This window comes from Sarcophilus harrisii, chromosome 4 (assembly GCF_902635505.1).
Source record: "Sarcophilus harrisii chromosome 4, mSarHar1.11, whole genome shotgun sequence".
Lineage (NCBI taxonomy): Eukaryota > Metazoa > Chordata > Mammalia > Dasyuromorphia > Dasyuridae > Sarcophilus > Sarcophilus harrisii.
The window spans coordinates 25,480,004-25,501,120 of record NC_045429.1 but is presented as its reverse complement, the minus strand read 5'-3'; the positions used below and the strand labels follow the sequence as shown (position 1 = coordinate 25,501,120).

At 41.7% G+C, this 21,117-nt stretch overlaps 1 protein-coding gene across 3 annotated transcripts in view; it reads right to left on the bottom strand.

Moving 5' to 3' along the window:
* FAF1 (Fas associated factor 1) overlaps positions 1-21,117 on the bottom strand; it is a 385,064-nt gene that overhangs the window by 45,908 nt on the left and 318,039 nt on the right. For all 3 annotated transcript variants that reach the window (XM_031969148.1, XM_031969147.1, XM_031969149.1), the window contains 2 exons: positions 16,327-16,463; positions 13,631-13,719 (listed from right to left, as the gene is read on the bottom strand). In XM_031969148.1, coding sequence (XP_031825008.1) covers positions 13,631-13,719; positions 16,327-16,463 — 226 coding nt within the window. The remainder of the gene's footprint in view (positions 1-13,630; positions 13,720-16,326; positions 16,464-21,117) is intronic.

Genomic DNA, 21,117 nt, shown 5'->3' with positions numbered 1-21,117 from the left:
GAGATAGGACTTTGAAAGAGATAATAAAGGATTTGGACTTTAACCCCTGGCTGCACTTGTGGTGATTACTTGAACCGAAATGAAGGCTGCTCCCAGAGACCCCAAGAAAACTGAGGGAACATTACATTTTAGAGAGAACATTACAGTACGCTATGTGTAAGGGGAAGCAAGCTGACCAGTTGGTGGAATTTAGAGTATGTGAAGGGGAGTAATGAGTGATCTGCCTGGAAAGAGAAGCTGGAGTCAAGAATGGGAAGAGCTTTTAAGCCATTTTTTTGAACATTTACATCAAATAAAGGGGTGTGCATTTTATCTTAAAGGTAAGGAGCAGCCACTGGAGATCATTGAGCAGGAGATTAATCTGATCAGACCCATGTGTTAGGAAATTCACTTTGGCAGCTACATGTGTGGAGGATGGCACATCCCACTTCCTACAAAGTGGAAGAGGCAAGAGTAAGGAGACTAGGGTGCTAAATGAAGGGCCCCAGAAGTGTAATCTACACTGTGTAGGAGTCTACACTGCTGGAGTGTAGACTGGGGATTGATGGAAGAGGGACCAAGAAGGTAAAATGGACAAGACTTAGCAAATAAATAGGTGAAGCTAAATGATGGTAGATGAGGATGATTCCATGGTTACAAACTGAGTGAATGTTTAGGTGAAAGAGGGTATTAATGAAGAGAAGTGGTTTGGAAAGGATGAGGTGCCTCGGGACATTCCACTGGAAATGGCAGGCACTGAGGAGGGACAGGGCTGGCTATACTGACCTGCGAGTCCTCGCATGGAGAATTAAAGTTGGAGAGATTACTGAGAGAGAAAGATCTGTTGTTAGAAGGTGGATCACAGACAATAGCTGAGCAAAGGACTGAGAAAGTGCAACCAGATGGGCAGGAAACCAGGAGAAGAGAGCCCACAGGTCAGCAGTGCTGAGGGCTGCAGAGATGGCAAGCTGAGGGATGGCTACTAAGAGACGGCCAACAACTCTGGAGGGGGCAGTTACTGTTAAGTGAAGAGGTCAAAGATGCAGCTGTCACTGACTTGGTGACACAGAGTTGTCTCTATGCTTCCCTTTGGGCAAAGCATTAAGGCCCCCCCAGGACACACAACACGGAGGAACATGAGCTGGCTACATAAATAAGACTGCAAGTTGTGCTGCAGCCCTCCTCCCAAACCCTCCGCTTCAGGATGACAGCAGGTCAGTCTGTACCAAAACCAGCCCAGAGGTGCTGGCCCTCCCCTTTCACCTGCGCCCCTGGGAGGAGAGAGCTGCTGCCTTCCTGGACCTTGCACTGTTGATTTTGCCAACACCGCAAGACCCAATTTAAGGCCATCATGGACTTAAGACAAATGGAAAATGAGTTTTTACCTTCCAAGTTGCTTCTATGAAACATGAAGATCTCAAGTCTAATGGACGCAAATGATTTCTGGAGGGCACAAGAGCTTTTCCTGAAGGGAATGTTTTCTCTGGGGAAACACCTGCATATGAGGGCTCCATGTAGCATTTCAGGCATGTACACTTCCTGCTTGTAGGTGTGAAGGATTTGCTTAAAGGACTCTTCCTTTCCAACATTCTTTAGGGGCCTGTCATGTTTCTGACACTCAGAACAACTCAGGAACCACTTGAGGGGAATTTAGAACAAGTGGAAGGTTTTAATTTGTATATGGGAAAAAAAAAAACCGTTCAGGCAGTTACTTTCAGAGCCACCGCTCAGGAAGAAAATACAATGGCAAGCCGCATTAGCCCCAAAGCCAGCCAGCTGATATTGCATAACGAGAAAAATAAACAGCCTTTGTTAGACTCTCCAGTTAGTGAAAACAAGGCCTGGACAAGTTGGCCCAGCTGGGACACGGCAAATAAGTTTACAGTAATAAAATATGACAGACAAAGTTGAAAAAGAATGCACGGCTGGGAAGGCGCTAGGTGCCCCACCCAGCTGAAGCTTGTCAGAAAGTGTTACTGTAATCCATGGAGAAGGCCCCACCTCAGGCTAGAGAGGGGGAAGGTGCTGCTGGAGGGAGCAGGTGGGCCCAGGCTCCTGCCAGTGGCTAATCAGGCATCTCAGGAGTGTCATCTGTGACAATTTAACCGCCATTCTCAGATGAAAGGGTCAGTGGGCACGCTGTGGCCATGACCCCTTCTCCGGCCCCTTTCCCCCAATGACCACTCCCCTCAAGTGGGGTATCCGGACCTATAACCACGATCTGTTCAGTCTGGCGGTAACCAATGCTGTGTATCAGTGTTATTGTTCTATCTTATCGCCCTTTTAGAAGGTAAACTTCAAGAAGGAAGCACTGATCTCTGGACACAGGAAGCACTAAACGTTCCTTTAATGACAATCTTTCTGTGAGGCTGCATTGCAGCCTCACTGAAGGCAAATTGCACCAATCCTTACCATTAAAAGTCCTATTCAAATAAGCCTCCTGAAGGAAGTCTTCGTTGCTCAGTCCAGCCCCAAACTTCTTCCTTTCACTGGACAAAGTCTGGGATGCTTCTCAAGTGCTCGGGACTATTTCCAAAACTGCCACCGGAGCCCTCTAAGAACAGAGGCCACAGAAAATCGAATACTGCTTCCTCCCCTTTGCTAGAACACAACAAGCACTGAATGGATGTGAGTTGAGTTGAATGATTCTTTCAAGCGAGCTAGCACGGGTGGAGGGGAGGGCAGGAATCAGGGGCCCTGCCTCTCCATTCTGCTCTTCTGTCTCCTCTCTTGGTGATCCAGTTCAAGTCACTTTTCCAGGCTTCAGCCCATACACCTGTTACAAAGAGGGGAGGAGGAAGCCGGACTAAGCAATTCCTCTCTGGAGCTTCTCTGGCTTGGAAGAGGATACTGTAGGAAGGAGTGTGTGTACTGGGTAGGGAGATCTACGTGACCTGGGCACAGGTACAGAGGACATCCCATTCTCAGCCTTATTTCCACAACAAGCTGAAGAATTGAAAATGGAGATCTGTAGAGTGGGGCAGATGGCCACAGACAGAGACCAAAGGACTAGACTGGGTCAGGCTGTGATTAAGGTTCAGATGCATGAAGCGGGCATGGTATAGGAGACTGCAGAACAGGGAAAGCTCCCATGGGCTAGTCCAGCCAAGGGCTCTTAACCTCCCAGCGGGTATGTCTCCATACTGAGTGACCTTTGCCAAATACAGCTGGTCTGGTCTTCAGGGGACAGGAGATATACCTCCTCCCTCAAGACCTCCTTGGCACAAAGGGGCTGGACAGAATGCAGACCCTGCAGGCAAAGGATTCACGCCCCAGGACCATCTCTGTCTAGGGCAGTGCCCGACACTTGGTAGGTACTTAATGGTTGTTGCTATTGCTATTGACTATATACAGCATATATAATGACTAAGGAGCTACTGGAGGTGTCCAAAAGAAGGCCTCTTCATCCCCAGCTGTCAGCAGTGTTGTGGGGCAAAGCCATCCCAGGCAGGATTAGGCCTCTGAGGTACCTGCCAGCTGAGAGCTGAAGGAGCTACCATATTAGGCAGTCCCATCACTGAAGTTCAGCAGGCACTGGGTCAACCTGCAGAAGTGGGGGACATGAAGTCGGGTGGGACATAGAGAACACTGTATTTGGTGTCAGAGGCCTCCTCTGTATGGTCTCAGGGCTTCTCAGGAAGCCCTTTGGGCCTTCCACCTAAAAATGAAGAGGTTGGGGATGATTACTCAGCCAAGGTACTGAGCACTCTGGTCCTGCTAGCTCTAAGTTCTATGACATTGTGACCTTAAAGATTCTGGGCACTGAGGAAAGAGAAAGCTGAATTCTCAAGAGGCCAATTCCATTCTCTGCGAGTTACTTTGGCCAACACCAACTTCCAGCTCCAGTGTCCTTTGAATCTTCGGCAGATTTCAATTATGAAAAATGCACCTTTTGTTTCTGCCACATTTATTCAAGTTCTCCTTCTATCCAAAGGGAAAAGACCTTTTTAAAGCACTGTTCACCACGAAAGTTCTTTCTTTTTGTTATTTGCAGGAAGTATGCCTCATATTTAAGAAGAGAAAGAGAAAGGACAAAAAAGAAGATTCTTTTGAAATGTCGACCTTTTTAAACAAAGACGTATGGCTGGGTTTGGGAAGAGAAAGGTCTTTTCAGCTTCTCTTTGTGTGGTCTGGGATGACTTATTCTTGTTATTAAGAAAACAGTAACAAAATCCAGGCTCTAGGCCCTGTTTGCCATTGTAAGAGACCGCAAGAACCTGCCTATGGCTATATCAAGACAAAAGACAACGGGGAAAGAAGAAAGACAAGGGGGAAAAAGATGAGAGATCTAAAAAGGAGGCAACAAAGAAGGTTTAGAAACAAAGATACACAGACTATGTAGGAGACTACAAAGACGAGAGTGTCCAGATGTGGCAGTTGGGAAGAGGACCCTTTCCATGCTGCTGGCATCTCTCTAACGGCCTAGAAGAGAGACTTGGTGAGTTTGATGGGTGTAATTCCATTCAATTAGACAAACACCGATTACATTTTGTCTGTGTGGGGAGGCAATAAGACTTAGACAAGACATCCAAGCTCATGAAGTTTAGTAGGAGTAGATAACTACGGATGACTAACATGACCTGAGAGGTCACTAGAGAAATGCAAACAAGAGGTTTAGCAAGAATTCCAGGAAGGAAAGCCATGATTAGGGAAAGCTTTGGGGAACAGGTGGCTGTTGAGTATGAGTAATATTTATTGGTCTAAATTCACCAGATGATGAGGTGGGGAAGGATGCTTTAGCCATAAGGGACAGCAAAGGGACACAGGCAAGTGAATGGTGACCATGTTTTTTAGATGATGAGCCTTGCAGATTTCCTTTTCATGCAAGGAAGTCCCCAAATGATTATAAGTCAGAGAAAGATGTTCCCCGCCCTAAAGGGCCTAAGAAGTCACTTGATGACTGCCAATTCTCCTTCAAAAGCTTCATTTTCTGGAAGGCTGTCAGTGTCAGTGAGGTAGAATATGCTGCTTTCCTAGGTAAGCCATGTCATGCCGAAACAGCTTGAATCACTAGAACGCATTGAGTATGAATCTGAATTTCTGCAGCTTTCGCCTATCCCTCCAACTTCTTCCCTCTTGGATAAAGAAGAATATGTCCAGCTCAACTCCCTTAATGACTGGATTCAAGTAATTGAAGGGCTGTTATGTCCCTCTTGAGCCTTCCCCTTCTCCAGACTAAACATGTCCAATTCCTTCAATCCATTTTTTTGAGCCCTTCCTTATCCTGGTCAATATTCTCATCATATTCACCAATATTTTTTGTAAAATGTGGTACCAGTATCATACAATTGGAGTAGTTTAAAAAAGAGTTCAGTGAGGCTTTGTACATATATATACGTGTATATGCCGTCTCCCCCAACAGAATCAAAGCTCCGAGGATAGAGACTGTTTCAATTTTGTTTCTATATCTCCAGAGTGTGCACAGTAAGCAAATATTATCACCTTAGTCCTCAACTTGATAACTCCCATCATGCAGCTGAAGATTGTGTTAGTTTGCATTAACTGCAAAATCATGCCATAGATGCATACTGAGCTTATTATAATCTAGCAAACCCCTACATCTTTTGGAGGGGTTGCTATGCAGTCACCCCCCCACCCTGACCTTTTACCTGAGAAACCGATCTTTAGAACCCAAGAATAAGACTTTATATCTCTTTAAATTTCATCTTAGACTTGATCCAACATTTGAGCCTTTCAAAATAAGGTTCAAGACTTTGTCATTCACCATCTTCACATGTTTATGCCAAAGACCTTGATGCCACCGACTGATTTGACATCAGAAATGGGCAGTTTTTGCAATGGCAATGACTTTAAAGAAGGGAAGAAGCATTACTAGGTGCATTGAGACTTCTGTTCTGACTTGCGAATGGAAGCCGTGGAGAGCAGGCACTGACTGGCCTTTCTACTTGAATCTTCAGTTTGGAAGAGTGCCTCGTATACACTCAGCACTTCATAAATGCTTTTACCTTCAATGGTTGAACATGATGGTTTTCTATCCCCGCTTTATGCCTTCTGCAGACCATGTCTCCAAAGAACAGGGAGGGGAATTGGGACCTGTGATTTCAATGACGCAGGGGATGCCTGGATGAGAAGCTCCATCTTTCCAAGCAGACTGGCCTGGACTAAGTATTTCACAATAGAGTCTTAGGGTCTGAATCCTTAAAGGGCGAAGTGACTTGGCAGGAATGTCAGAAGTGGACCTTCCTGCTTCCAGGGTTTATACCAATTACTGATAACAATGTTAATTTAAACTAAATGAAACGAAACATAGACAAGAAAGAAGGAGGTGTTTCACTTGAGACTTCCTTCTAAGGTGACAGAAGCATCTCTCATTCAGACACTCTGTGTCTAACCAATCAATTCAAAATCTTCTTTGCTGTATTATAATTTTACTTATACCTTGGTATATTTTGTATAAGAAAGCACAGCAGATGCTTCGCTAAAATCTAGGTAAATTAAAATATTCTTGTGCTTGACCAGATTAGTAAATTTGTCCAAAGAAAAAAAAAAAGAAAATTAGGTTGACCTGGTATGTCTTATTCCAGCAGACTGGCTCTTTGGGGTCAAAATTGCTTTTGACACTATTCTTTTAATATGTTTAATAATTTTTTCAGGAGTTAAAATCAAGTTCATTGACCAACAGTTTACAAACTCTGTGTACTTGCCTTTTAAAAATCGGGATGTCCTCTAATCTGGCAGTATCACTCCTTTTCTCTAAAGTCTTTTATGATCATTTGGTTTTTAATATGACTAATTATGTTGATTATTTTCCTAATAATCTTGAAATAATTAATTTCCTAATAATTTTCTTGAACCCGTGGTATAAATCCCAATTGATCATAATTCGTAATTTCTTAGATAAACATTAGTTTGTTTGATAGGATTTTCTTGAAATTTTTTGAGATATTCATTAGTCAATTATAAATGACATTGCCCTATAGTTTTCTTTCTGTGTTTTATTTTATCTGGTTCAGGTATTAGGACTATATTTGTCTATACAAATTTTATACACACAAAAAAATAATTTGTGAAGTAGGGGTAGTAAGTATTCTTAAAAAGTTTTAAAGAACTTTCCTGCAAATTCACCAGGACCAGGAAGCTGCTCCTGTTCCCTTGCCTCTCAATAGTTCCTTTATAATTAGATCTATTTCCTTTTCTGAGATTGAGTAGATCTTTATCTGATAGATAGGTCTTCTGATAGCTTGGGTTGTTTTTTATATTTTTGAAGACATTACTCTGTTTCTTGTTTTTGCTATGGACTCTTAAAGATTACTGACTGTGGCTCAGACAATTACTTCCATCAGTTGTTTTAGTATCCTGAATGCAGTTCAGTCTACAGCAGTGACTCAACAAAGGCAGCTAATATCTCCTTACTTATCTGGGACGCCCCTTTCTGCTCTTTTTGATCTAAAGGTCATTCATTTTCCTTGGCAAAGAACATAGAAGCAAATTAGGGGTAGATCTGTTCTGACTTCCTTCTGTCCTCCATTACGTTCCTCCATTAGCTTTTAAAAAAAATTTCTTCTATAATCATCCCCAGCACTTTGCTTTGGTTCCTAAGCTTTAGCTTGAGAAGATCTCCAGGCGGAAAAAATTGGTTTTGATTTGGGGTTCTGACTCTTATTAATTGTGCATACCTGGAAAAGTCCATTAAGTTCTCATGAGTTTTGGTTTCTACATTTGTAAAATGAAGATAATGCTTTCTTATGTATCTCCCAGGATTGTTACAAGGAAAAGAGTCTGTCACTCAGCCAGCATTTATTAAGTTCCTATTGATTGCTAGGTCCTGTGGCAAGAATTGAGATGTGTAAATCTGAAAGAACCACACAAATATAAGCTGTGGTGATGGTAGTAGTAACGAGGATGGTTTTCACTGGAGCTAGCCCATGTGCTTTGGCCCAGCCTGGTCGGAAAGTTTTTCTACGTAAACCCTAAATCTGCCTCCCAACTTCCTTCCTCAGCTCTTAGCTTTATCTTCTAAGAAGAGAAAAAGTGGCAGCAGCAGAATATTCAGGTTTGTTACATGTCATTGGCAAACGTGAGGAATCTACCATCTGGGCCTTGATACAGGTTATCAATATAAAGTGTTACATAAGCCAGAGCCCAGCACAGGCCCCCGAGGAATCAGCCTCCTGCCTTTAGTAATCGTTCTGAGGAAGGGTCTGGGAATCTAATGGGTTCTGGATCTAGCAAATAAATACTTTCCTCAGGTTCTCTTTACCTACTAGTTTAGCATCATCTGATCACCTGAAGAGATGACATGATGGCTCTTGAGAAAGCCATGCTAGCTTTTGGTAACGACCCTTTCCCTTTCTGGATCAACATCACTGTTCTCTTTTTGTGAAAACTGGGTCTCTGTTCTCTACCGCTGTGCTACCAACTTTGTGTTTCTGGCAACCTTTCAAATGTTGCTCATGGGGCTCAGCAAACACACTGGGCGGTTCTTTCACCATCAGAGGATTTACTTCGTCTGGACCGAGGGCCTGGGATCCATCAGGAGCAGCAGCTGTGAGGGACTGCCGCTAGGGTAGGTCCTGTAGCTTCTTCGCTGTGGATCTTTCCCAGTGGCAAGCACAAGGGCCTCCCCTGTGGCCAACACTGCAGACATCTGCTGCACGAACGAATGGCACGGATTGGGTGGCTGGAAGCTAGGCCCTTGGGCCTACTGTTTCTGACATTGACGTAGATCACAGAGAAGTTACCTGACCTTTCAGCTCCAATTGTCCCTTTGTGAAACAGATGATAATACTGATTCTATACACCCTATAATGCTGTTAAAGAGAAAATATTTTCTATGATGTGATAATTAAATATACAAAGAAGTTTATAACATAAGGCAGAGATTTGGGAGTTCTTTCTAATGACGTTGATCACAGTCTACAAATGCTTCTCTATTCTATAGGACTCTCCTCCATATCTTCTCCCCAAAGCTTACCACACGGGAGTGCATCAACATAGTGAAGGTCTCCTTTGCTTGTTTTCAACATCAGGAGGGTCCTAGTTACCCCTTGCTTTTGCCACATGACCACCCCATCTTCTTTGTCCTACAATTTCCCAGTGACATCCTTCCCTTTTATTCTTCAGAATACTTCACAAGCGGTGTGTTGCAATCTGCTCACATCCCCTTTCTATTGCCTTCTGGGTAAAGTTTATTTTTAGGAAATCAGTGATGTTCTAGATCTTGCTGCCATGTTGTTATATTAGGAAGGCATCTGTATTGAAAAGATGAACCATTGTAGTTACGAGATGCTTGAAGTCAGTAACAATGCTTTGCCATTTCCCTGAAAGCTGTCCAGTTTACTCTTCTTCTTTCTGAGTCTTACTCATTGTCCACCTGTATCCTTTATCCCAGAGGGACACAGGGTTGGACAAACACTGTAGAATATCCATCTAAATGCATGCTGAAATCAAAACAAGAGAAATTCTTTGTCCCTTTGGTCTTTTTAGTGCTTGAGGCTAAACTCCCTTGGGTGATTAAGACTCTCTTCTAGGAAGCTCTGTGATGTCTCTTGGCTGGATGCAATCAATGCAATATCATCCAGAAACAGTTGCTGCTAGAAAACACCAGGGTCCACGGGAAATCCTCCCTCCAATCAGACTCTGTGCTGAATCTCCTCCATCACAATGGTGACAAATACATTGGATGGGCATATACCTATCTCTTGGATGTTTCACCTGATGTTTATTATCAGAGGTTGTTGAATACTATTTGGAATTACTGCTTAATGTGAAATAATACATAAGTATGAATTATCCTAACAATAACTACAATAAATCTAAGAGAAGAAACCAAAGTCATGTGAGAGTAGGATGAGGTAAATATCACTGTTACTGACTTATGCAAAGGATGCATTCAGTGAGCTTATAATCAATAAGCACTTATCAAGCACTTTCTATGTACAAACTACTGGACTAAATTTTGTGAAGATACAATGGCCAAAAATGTTGAAAATCAAACACAAACACAAACCCCAACCAAAAAATCCAATTGTCCCTGCCCTCAAGAAGCCCACATTATAATGCAGGAGAAGATATGTAAATAACTAGTTATGTACAGAATAGATTGAAAGTATTCTGAGAAGGGCTAGGGCTCTTTGTAGCTAATGGATGAGGATGACATTCTGTAGGAGGGAGGATTGGGGCTGAATCTTGAAAGAAGCTGGGAAGATTAGCACTGAGAACAGTATAGTCATGGAGAACGGTCAGTACAAAAGCAAGGCAACAAGGCAAGACAACTAGTACTTATTTAAAAACTTATTATATGCCAGGGACACAAGTATAAGCATATAGGGAATTTGAGCTTTTATTGTTTTATCTACTGGCACAATAGTCAATAGCACATTCAAATTTTTAAAAAATTAAAAATTAAGATAGCAACTTTTTCCAAGACCATGTCTACCTGAACTCTTTTGAATGGAAGAGAAAACCAAGATAACAGTGGAAAAAGACGGTCTTTAGAGGGCTGGTGGGAATTCCTGATATTCTCCAGTGTAGCATCCTCACTTCCCCGAGAGAGATGGAGGGCCAGAGCAAGAAAACACTTTACCCTATGACATACTCCGGGGTGGCTCCAGAAATCAACTTTTCATTCTAGTACAGGATCTTTCTCCTCAGCCCCATCACTCTTCTATCAACCACTGAAGAAGCCTTGGGCAGTGTGGGTAAATTGGAAAGAGCTCTAGGGAGCCCCAGGAGTAAGATCTTGCATAGGTCCTTCTCATGTAATGGGACCTGCACTGCTGAGTACATGGGGGCACTGATCTCAATATGATATCCTCGATTAAAAAATTGAATTTTATATTATATTCAAGTTAATTTTAAAGAAAGTGGGCCTCTAAACAGTCTTCCTTAGATATGCCTTACCTGATCATAACTGAATCACAAGCTTATTATAATTTTCTTTCAAAAAATGACCTAGGGAAATTCACAATTGCCATTGGAAGTCTTTCTTTCTTATCTTATATTCAGCTGATACTTGAGCTTTAAGATCTAGAGAGTATTCTTGCTCAGCACAGTGTCTGGCACACAGCAAGTGCTTAATAAATGTTCACTGAATGATTAATATATAAAACAATTGTCTGAACTTAAGAGCTTCCTTTAGGTCTTTCACTTGTGACCTGCACGATAACTTTCCAGAAGACACTTTCAAAGCAAATAGGAATCCTAACATCTCGAAGCCAAAATGCAATCAAAAATTCAATTATATTGGGCCTTGGTTTTTTCCCATAACCCTCATATTAAAATTTGTGCTCAGCATTAAAGGAATTAGAGTCAATTTCTTTACCGATGAGTTCTGGGGAACACAAATTACGAAGAAAGAGTGAACTGGGAAATCCCCATGCAAATAATGTGCATTCATATTCTCATACAACATAATCAGTAAATCTGGCACTAACGAGACACCCAATCGACGTGGCTGAGGAGCGAGCTTTGTGTATTACTGTCAATCAATGTCTCTAGACCAGGATAAAGGTAATCTGGGAAGGCAACACACCTATTATTACAAATTCCTAACTAAGAACAGTGCTTCATTACTTTAAAATGTCACTGTCAGTTGACAGAGTAACAGATAAACATCATTCTACTATGTGCCTGACTGCCTCCATCACTGCATGACGGAAACACTGCCTTGTTTATTATGAACCTAAGTAACTCTCCATGCTGGCTGCAGAGCTCCGCTCAGCTCTTGGTGATGGCCGTCTGGGACTCCTTCCCTCGGAATTCTGGCCAGGAGGCACAAATGACCTTGTCAGGCTCCCATTCCTTCACAGCCAGATGAAGACAATAACCCTGGTGCTCCTGACCTCCTCATGGTGGCAGCGGGAAAGGGCTACAAATGCCACGCAAGGGTGGGGGGGAGGGTTTCCATTTAATGTTCTTAGGCAGCTGATGACTCAGTAGATAAATGGAATGCTGTGTTTGGGCTCAGGAAGAACTGGGTTCAGATGAGACCTCTGATAATCTCTTAGCTGTGTGGCTTTGGGCAAACCAAAGAAAAGAAACCTCAGTTTCCTCAATTGTTAAATGAAAATCATAACAGCATCCTATCCTCCTCACCTGCTGAGAAGTTCAAATGAGATTATACTTGTAAAGAACATAGCTCAGTGCCTGGCACATAGCAGATGCTCAATAAATTCTTGTTCCTTCTTTCCATAAACTTCCACTGTCCACATTCAACTAGATTCATTCAAGAATCCCAAAATCATTTATTGAACATTTCCTTTATCCTGAGAGGCTGTGAAGTGAAATAATGGACTGGTCTCAAAGCCAAAAAGACTGCCATCACATCTTGGCTGGGTGATCCTGCTTAAGTCACTGAACTTTGGGAGTGTGGGTAAATTGCCAAGAAGGTGAAGACCTGCATTGGCAGAAGGGTTTCCTCCCCTGGGAGTTTCCTCTACCATTGAAACCATGAATCTCATGTCCTCCCTTGTCCCTTGACTGTGCAAGAGCCCAGCATTTTTTAGACTTGTAGAACCTCAAGAAAGGACCCCAGAGCTCTCCACATTCAAATCTCTCCATCAGAAAGTCATTAAACATGAATGAATCACTTCCCTGGAACAAATCCCTCTGAGCCCCTTTACAGCAGGGAATAATGTGTCTTGCAGATTCCCAACAATGGGTAGTCTTTCTCTTCCACAGTAACTCATTTGACTGTGGGAAGACTCTGGGGTGAAGCTCTGCCTTATACTGAACAGGAGTTTACCTCCTACTACCTTCCTGGTTCTGCCCTTGGGGCTGAGAAGCACAAGGCAAACTTCTCTTTCCTCTAACAGGCCTAGAGGTGTTTGAAGCCAGGATCAAGTCCCCTCTAAATCTTTTCTTCTTCAGACTAAACATGTGACTTCTCTGTTTTTAGGGAAATTTTAAAGGTTATGTTGCAATTTCTTATGACTTTCTATAACATATTAATAACATAATGGTTAATAAACATACCCACTGTTTGGTGGGAAGATCGCTGAGCTAGAAGGCAGGATACCTGGTTTCAGGCCTAGCTCCATTGTGAACTACTTGTGTGACTAGGGTTGAGTAAACCTTTATGAGCCTGAGTTTCTTGACCTTTGAACTGGAAGTTCTACCACACTGAATTCTTGGTGCTTCCTCTGGGTAATTGTGACAGAAAAATGAGATCCTGTAGTTGAACTTGCTTTTTTGTAAGTCACTAATGTGAGATGTTATTAATATTATCCTGATAACAAAAAAGCTTTAGCCAGAATAATTTTTTAGCCTTACCCCTGCAGGGAACTCTGCATTATTAAGAACATTTGCACATCCTTAGGAGTTAGATGGCCTTAGAATTCAGGAGATCTATGGATTCATTCAACAATCACTAAGCAGGTGCCTCTACTCAGACATGTAAGAGGGTTTCCAAAATGTGTCTGATCACAATATCCCTATTTCTACAAAGGAAAAGGTAGACCTGGGAAACAACCACATGATGAAAATCAGTGTGGCCAAAAGGATCTATGTGCTTGGGGTAATCTCATAAAGCAAGCTCTCCAGGTCACCTTTTTCATAACCAGCTAAGAAGGAAACTCCATTAAGAATCCTGCGCTCTGCCAGTACTGACACAGGAGAGCCTGGCCGATTTGGGGAGCCATTATCACTATCCGTCCATTGTGCCAAGGCCAGCTATGACCTCTGCCCTTACCTCATCCTTTATGTCTTCCTGCTGTTGGGCCATGAAGATCTCCACCGCAGCCATCAGCCTCATCATGAGCTCGTCCACTGTTGTGTTACCTAGCAACACAAGATTGCCGAACTTCACATTATTAAAGTTATTAAAAAATGGAAAGCAATTCTTGAATTAATCAGGAAGGAATAACTAGTGTGGGGAAAAATTACAGATTAGAATGCTTAATATCTCATTAAAATATTTTAATTTGTCTTTTTATTGAGAAGTCTGACATGCTCAACTAGGAAGTGATGATGAGCAACATCGACAGTTGAAATTCAAGAATTTATATTTGACTGTCCATTAAAGTTCTGTAATAGATGTTTGAGAATTAAGGGCCAAAATTTGTTTTCCCCAAGCCATCAGCGCAGTTAGTTACTTAAAGAAGCTAAGGAATACACTATCCTTATTTTGGACATGCTTTTGTTTGAGTATTCTGGGCCCTCAGAATGTCAGGATAGGGTTGGGAGCATGTCTCAGAACCTGGAAGAGGGGAAGGAGTCTTACTTAGGCACCAGCCAGTCCAAGCTTCTTGTTTAGCAAGATCACTTTAAGGATCTGCAATTTTATTGGTGGAGAACTCTGTTCATCAATACACGCTGCAACCTATTCCATACATCAGGTAGTTCCAGATTCAGATCTTGCCTGGGATGCTGACTTGCTGTGTGACCAGGGCCAAATCTCTTCCATTCTCTCAGCTTCAGTTTCCTTCTCTATAAAATGAGAGGACTTAAGAAGCCCCAGCTAGTGGGACTCTATTGTCCAAAGACGACGAACAAATTGCACGGGGAGTGTTAAAGGTGCCATCTGCACCCAGGCTGTCTTATTCCAAGTCCAGCACCCTCTCTACCTGGTAAGTCTATCTGTCTACCTCAATTTCAGAGGAGAAAATAGCATCACAAAGCAGGAAAGTCAGTAGTGGATCCCAATTCCCTAGGGTCCAACCCAGTGAGAGCTCTATGTCACAAATCCTGCTCAAAGAGCAACAGGCCCCCCAAAGGGATACTTAAAAAATAAAAGCAAAACCAAATACAAACCTTTGTGGCTTCTTTCATTTATGGACAATGGGAGCTATTCAATGTCTCAAAGAATTGTTGTACTAATGGCTAAGAAATGGAGTGATCTGATTTTTTGATCTGATCAAGTTACTGGTCTGACATATGTCCCAAGCCCCCTGAGCCATAAGATCCCATCAGAACTGAGAGAAATGCACCTATAAAAAACTGGCCACCTGCCCCCAAAGTTGCACATCTAGAAGAGCCAGAATTATGCCCTAGTTCCTCTAACGAATAACCATAAAAACTGCTTAAATGAATATAGTTTTATACAACTATATCAGGTTCTGAAAAGGTTTGCAAGGTGTTTTCATACTCAACATGTCCAAAACAGAACTCATTCGCTCTCCTCTTCCAAATGTCTGTCTTAACCATGGAGGACAACATCATCCTCCCAGTCACCTAAACCACGATCTCAGTGATTTCCCCGACTCCTCATTCTCAGTCACCTCACATATCAGATCTGCTGCTGTCATTTCTACCTTCCTATCTCTGTTCTACTCACACAGCCCCCAGTCTACTTCAGGCCCTCATCACCTGTTGACTGGACTCTCCAATTCATCTTCCGCTCAGTTTTCAAAAGTGATTTTCTAAGGCACAGTCTGACTATGTCATCCCCTACTACAGTGCCTGCCCTTGCCTTTAGGAGCAAAAAAGGGGTCTGCTGTTTTTCATGTAAAATCCTTCACAACTTTGACATGCTCATTCCTAGCTTTCACGTCTGCTTACAACTAGAACAGCTAGCAGCAAACTTGAGACTTAGAATTAGATTCTCTGATTTTAAACCCAATACTCTTCTCCTGCTAGACAACTCAATGAGGGCAAGCCCTGTATCTGCTCCCACCTTCAAAGGCTCAGCACCCAGCACAAGCCCACTACCTAGGAGGACCTAGAGGATTTCAGGCCTCTCTACAGCTGATGACACTGTTGGTCACCCTCTCTTGGACACTCTCTTTTCTCAGTTTTTGTGTAACTGCCTCACCTGGGTCTTTGTCTTACCTGTCTGGCTGCTCGGCACAAGTCTCTTTTGCCGGTTCATCATACATATTAAACCCCATAAGGTTCTATCTTCTCTCTAATAACACGAGTTAGTTTGGGGAGGATGAAACCTGCCATCTTGGGGCACCAAGAAAGACTTCAGGTAGAACACTTTCTTGAGTTGAATACTTGAGTCCTGAAGCAAGATCTCGGTGATTGTGAACAATCATAAGAGAGATGTCCTGCCCTTGACATTTAACAATTATATTAGCTGTGTTTGCACCAGGGACTATTGCTGGCCTTTCCAAAGACTCCTTACACAAATGTCTAGGGCTTGGAGCTGAAAAGGACCTTTCTGATATCTGACTTGAGTTTCTCCTTTTACAGAGAGGGAAACTGAGGCTGAGGGAATTGTCCAGGGACACACAAGTGACTGCAGAACTAAGAATTAAACCCAGAGCTTCTTATTTCAAACCCTATACTTTCTCCACTGTCCCCCAGTGCCTCCTTCTGTTAGAAGACCTTGATGTTACCATGTGGCATAGAGGCAAGCAGGAGGCAAGGATCCAGGCTCTAGCACCAATGGCACCATGGGCCCCGGGAACACAGCCCTACATGGGGGAGAGTGTGCAGTCTTACCTTGGATTACATTTAACACTTCATTTGACGAGCGCTTTCCCATGATGATGAGGAAAAGTGGAAACTGGTCTGTCTTTTGAGTTCGAATGGTCTGGGCCACCACGCTACCAAAGTGCCTCGTGCACATCGTCAGAAACCTGACAAGAGACAGGAAAAGGAAGGTGAGCCAGGGGTGATTGACCTCAGCCGAGGTCTTTGGTGGCCTGACTGACAGACAGGCGGCTAACAGCCTGAGCCCAGCCAAACCTGGCTGCAGTGAAAAAGAGACAGAGAGATGGATCACCTGGGTCCCTCCCACAGTGATCAGTTCAGAGGTCGCTGTATTAGAACAGAGAGAATTTTTACTTTTCCTTTTTTTGGCTAATTAGTGCAAAAAACGTAAAGGAGGTTTCAGATATCCATTACTGTTCTAAGCGCCAGGCTTTGGCTCAGAAATCTCATGCTAACATGTCCTCCTCCTTCAGATTCAAGCTCTCAGTGTCTGAAGGGTGTTTTCTCTGGAAGCAATGGCCTTCTCACTTCATACTTAGTTCTAGGATAAAAACAATAATTCTAAGCTTTTGACCAAAAAAGCTCTGAGATATTAGCATAGTGAAGTCTAGCATTAGTATTCTTACCACGATCGGGAATAAATGAAAAAACTGATAAAGCTTCTCTCCTCCATTAGAGGACTGTTTGAAATTAGCATTTCTTTCAAGAGAAAAGGGTAGCTTATGATATGTTTTCAGATCTGATGGTAAAAAGTAAATGTCATAATAATAATGAATTATGAAAGACCAAATGCAAATACAGAATGCTTTAATAAGATCCAATTTAATAAAGTCTGTAAAAATAATGGACTTTTAATAACACGGGTCACAAAAGGCAAAACAGTGGAAATTCTGAGGGCTGGCCACTGGTACCGGCTTATTAATTCTTAATTATGTTCATGAAAGGCAACTTAAATCGTGTGTTTTCTTATGCCTTATGATAATATTTTAGGTAACAACTGCTCTGAAATGTATGTTCTGGCTGATGAGCAAAGTCCTGTCATCACATGAGCTAGATGGTAAATCTATTTAGAAAGACAAACGGCATTAAAATGCCATGTGCTCGGATTCATTGGAGACCCAAATTCACAACAGAATTGGCCCCTTTAATTCTTAAAGCCAATATACTTCATGCTGGGAATCTGTGCCTCATTCTGGAAGTTTTGGTTGAATTTCCCTCCAGGTCTATGATGACAGAAGTCAGTCTCTGGTAAGAGGACAACCAATGTGGCCATTAGCAATGCTCTGAGCAGGGGATGTTGCTCTTGTCAACTTTCACAATGGAAACTCTTCTTCATAGTGTTGGGTATATTCAGTAATAACAATTATTATTCATTTGTAGTGACTAAAATTTTAGAATGTGCCTTTCTAGTATAAAGACCATCATTCCCACTTGAGAGATAGAGAAACCAAGGCCCAGAAAGCCTGGGATTTTGCCAAGGTCATGCAGCTGGTAAGCATGTGCTATGGTTTGGACCCCAGAGGTTAGCACACAGACTTGCTGGCCTTTTACTCTTGGCCCTCACAAAGTACCTTTTTCACTCTTGTCTTATGCTTTTGAGTATGTAGTATTTGTCTAAGTCATGCCCCTCTATTTAGACTTGAACTCTTTGAAGGCAGGGTCCATGTATTATCTAAACTTTGAATCTCCCCAATGCATTACATACAGCAGGAAAATAATAAATGCTTATTTAATTAACCTGTTCACAGAATCAGAGTTTTTAGGGACCTCAGGCTGTACTCTGTACCTTTTACAATGTACCCATCAAATTTTCATCTACCTTTGGCAAGAGGACTTTTAGTGATAAGAATTTGGTATCTTCCACTTTTGACTGGTCTGAAGCATTTCTTCATTAATTGTTCTTGCACCAAGTCATTGGAATCTTTCTACTTGTGCCTTCTAGGCCAAGAGGAACAAGGCTAACCCTGTTTGCATGTGATGACCCTTTAGGTACCAGAAGATGGTTCTCATGTCCACACTTAGTCCTAATTTTCAGGATAAGTAAATGTCCCCAGTTCTTTCAACTGCGGAATGGCACTAGAGGAAGCAACTCAAAGTCAGGCCTCAAAGCAATCTCTTAACTGAAGGCCCTACAAGTCTGCTGGGGACTTTTCAGGAACTCCATGGAAAGGGTCAGGGCTGTTCTGGACCAGGACTGCTCCAGAAGTATAAGTTTCTAGACCACATTTCCCTTGACCATGTCAAGGGGAGATATATGGCTAGCAAGAGCTAGCCTACTAGCTGTGATCTACTTTTTCTTTGGCTCTTCCTCCAATTAAAATATTTGAAGCCTCCCTTGATCCTGATCTGAACAATTTGTGAATTAAATGGAAAAAATTATCAAAGTCTGTTGTCAGGCCATTTCCTAGGACCAGGAGAAAATGAGAACATATTGCTCTCACACCTGGGACAGAGTCTATCTCACATAATCTCTGGCCATTCCAGCACCCGATACATAAGGGACAGGATATCCTGACTGAACAGGATCCCAGTGATGATGACAATGATGACAAAAAGTCAGACTGGCTTGGTACTTTCAGAAATCAATTACAAATCAATTTGAAGTGTTACAATTTTCCAAATTAACTTAGTTCTACAATTTATTTTATTATGTCCATTCAATAGATAAATATTAAGCATCTGCTGTGCTAAGAATAATCATTCGGGAAGGAGACAGAGATAAGTATGAGTGGGGTGGCCCATGCTAAGCAAGCAGAGTGACCCCCAAACTAAGTGCTACTAAAAGTTCTGCTTGGGGGGAAGTGGAGACTGGAGGCAGTTATCAATAGAGAAAGGTTTCCTGATAAAGGTGGCATATTTTTTCAAGGTGGGCAGAAACACAAAAGATGACAAGGGAATGTCAAGCTAAGACAATCTTCTTTTACAACCCTTATCACAAATTTTGAGTGGTTACTTTCCTTTAAGGAAAAAGAATGATGATGCTTTGCTATGAGTTTAGTTTCCAATGTTCTGTGACAGAGAAAGCCATCATCTCCAGAAATGTCATTAATGGTGATCATCATTACATGGGAAAGGAAAACTGAATTGCACTGTACTATTTTCAATTTAAAGCACAAAGGAATAAAGACAAAATTGAGATTTTGATTGCATTTGACTCAAGCCTTGAATGTCTCAAGTGGAGAAGGTAAATCAATCCATCCATTTTATGGTAACTATGTTAATTTTAATCTGTTCACACAGCAAAATTGAGGGCATATTTAATTGGAAAACGGGGTGGAAATGAGCATAGAAATTCAGGGAGGGGAAAATATGTAAAACTACTTGATTACTCTTTTGGCATAAAATATGGATAAGCAGATCCTCCTTTTAAGGAAAGACAGGGACGAAAATCACACCAGATGAGGAGGGAGGAGGATGTGCTGTCTCACGGAATCATGGAAGCACTTTTTCTCTGAACTCTGGAGGGAGAGAGGTAAAGCAAACACTTGTTTCTCTAGATTGGAAGATGAGAGAGGTTCTGTGAGATGAGTCACCTGCCAGGGAAATAAACTTTTCCTTCCAGGAAGGGAGGAAGCGTAAAGTAAGACAATACCTGTGACAGAAGGTCAAAAGTCTTAAAGTTCCAATTCCTCCTAACTAGGGCAATTGTATGTTGGCCACTTCTCTATAGGGTAATGCTGGGTACAAATTCTCTGTTCTGGTTTCCTTCTCCATAAAAATAGGAGCAGTAATTAGTATGTGTTATTTATCTATAAAGAACTTCAGAAATGCAAGCTTAATGCTTCCTGAAATAACATTTTTATTTTTAAAATTTTTTGTTTGTTTTTGTTTTTGATCTTTAGCATTTTTATTTTTGAGTTCCAAATTATATCTCTCTCTCTCTCCCTTCTCTACCTCTTCTCTGAGATGGTAAGCAATCAGATATAACTTATACGTGTACAGTTAGTAAAATATTTCTGTATTAGTCAGTCCTTTTGTATAAGACTCCTCAAATAAAAGAAAAAAAAAGAAAGTAAAAAGTAGCAAGCTTCAGTCTGTATTCAATCAATATCAATTCTTTCTCTGGAGACAGAGAGCATGCATCATTAGTCCTTTGGGGTTGTTTTGGATCATTATTGCTGAGAATAGAGAAATTATTCATAATTTTTCATCAAATAATATTGCTATTGCTATTATCCTATGCTGTGCATTTCTCCTGGTTCTGTTCACTTCACTATGTGTTAGTTCATATAAGTCTGTCCAGGTTTTTCTGAAATCATCCTGCTTATTTCTTACAGTAAAATAACATTTCATCACAATCATAAGCCACAGCTTATCTAGCCATTGCTCAACTGAAGGGCATCCCTTCGATTTTCAAGTCTTAGCTACCACAAAAAGAGCTGCTACAAATATTTCTGAACAAATAGGTGCTTTACCTTTTTTTTTTTTTTTGAATATCTTTAGAATATAAACCAAGAAGTGGTATTGCTAAATCAAAGGGTATGTACAGTTTTATAGCTCTTTGAGTATATATGCAGATTGTTCTCCATATTGGTTGCAATTCCACCAACAATGAATTAGTGTCCCAGTTTTCCCACATTCCCTCAGACATCCAACATTTTTCTTTTCTTATCTTTTTGGGGTCACATTAGTCACTCTCTTAGGTTTGAGATGTACCTCAAAGTTATTTTAATTTTCATTTTTCTGATCAACAGTGATTTAGAACATTTTTCATATGACATAGATGGCTTTGATTTCTTTGTCTCAAAACTGCCTATTTATATTCTTTGACCAAAATTTGTCAATTGAGGAATAGCTTGT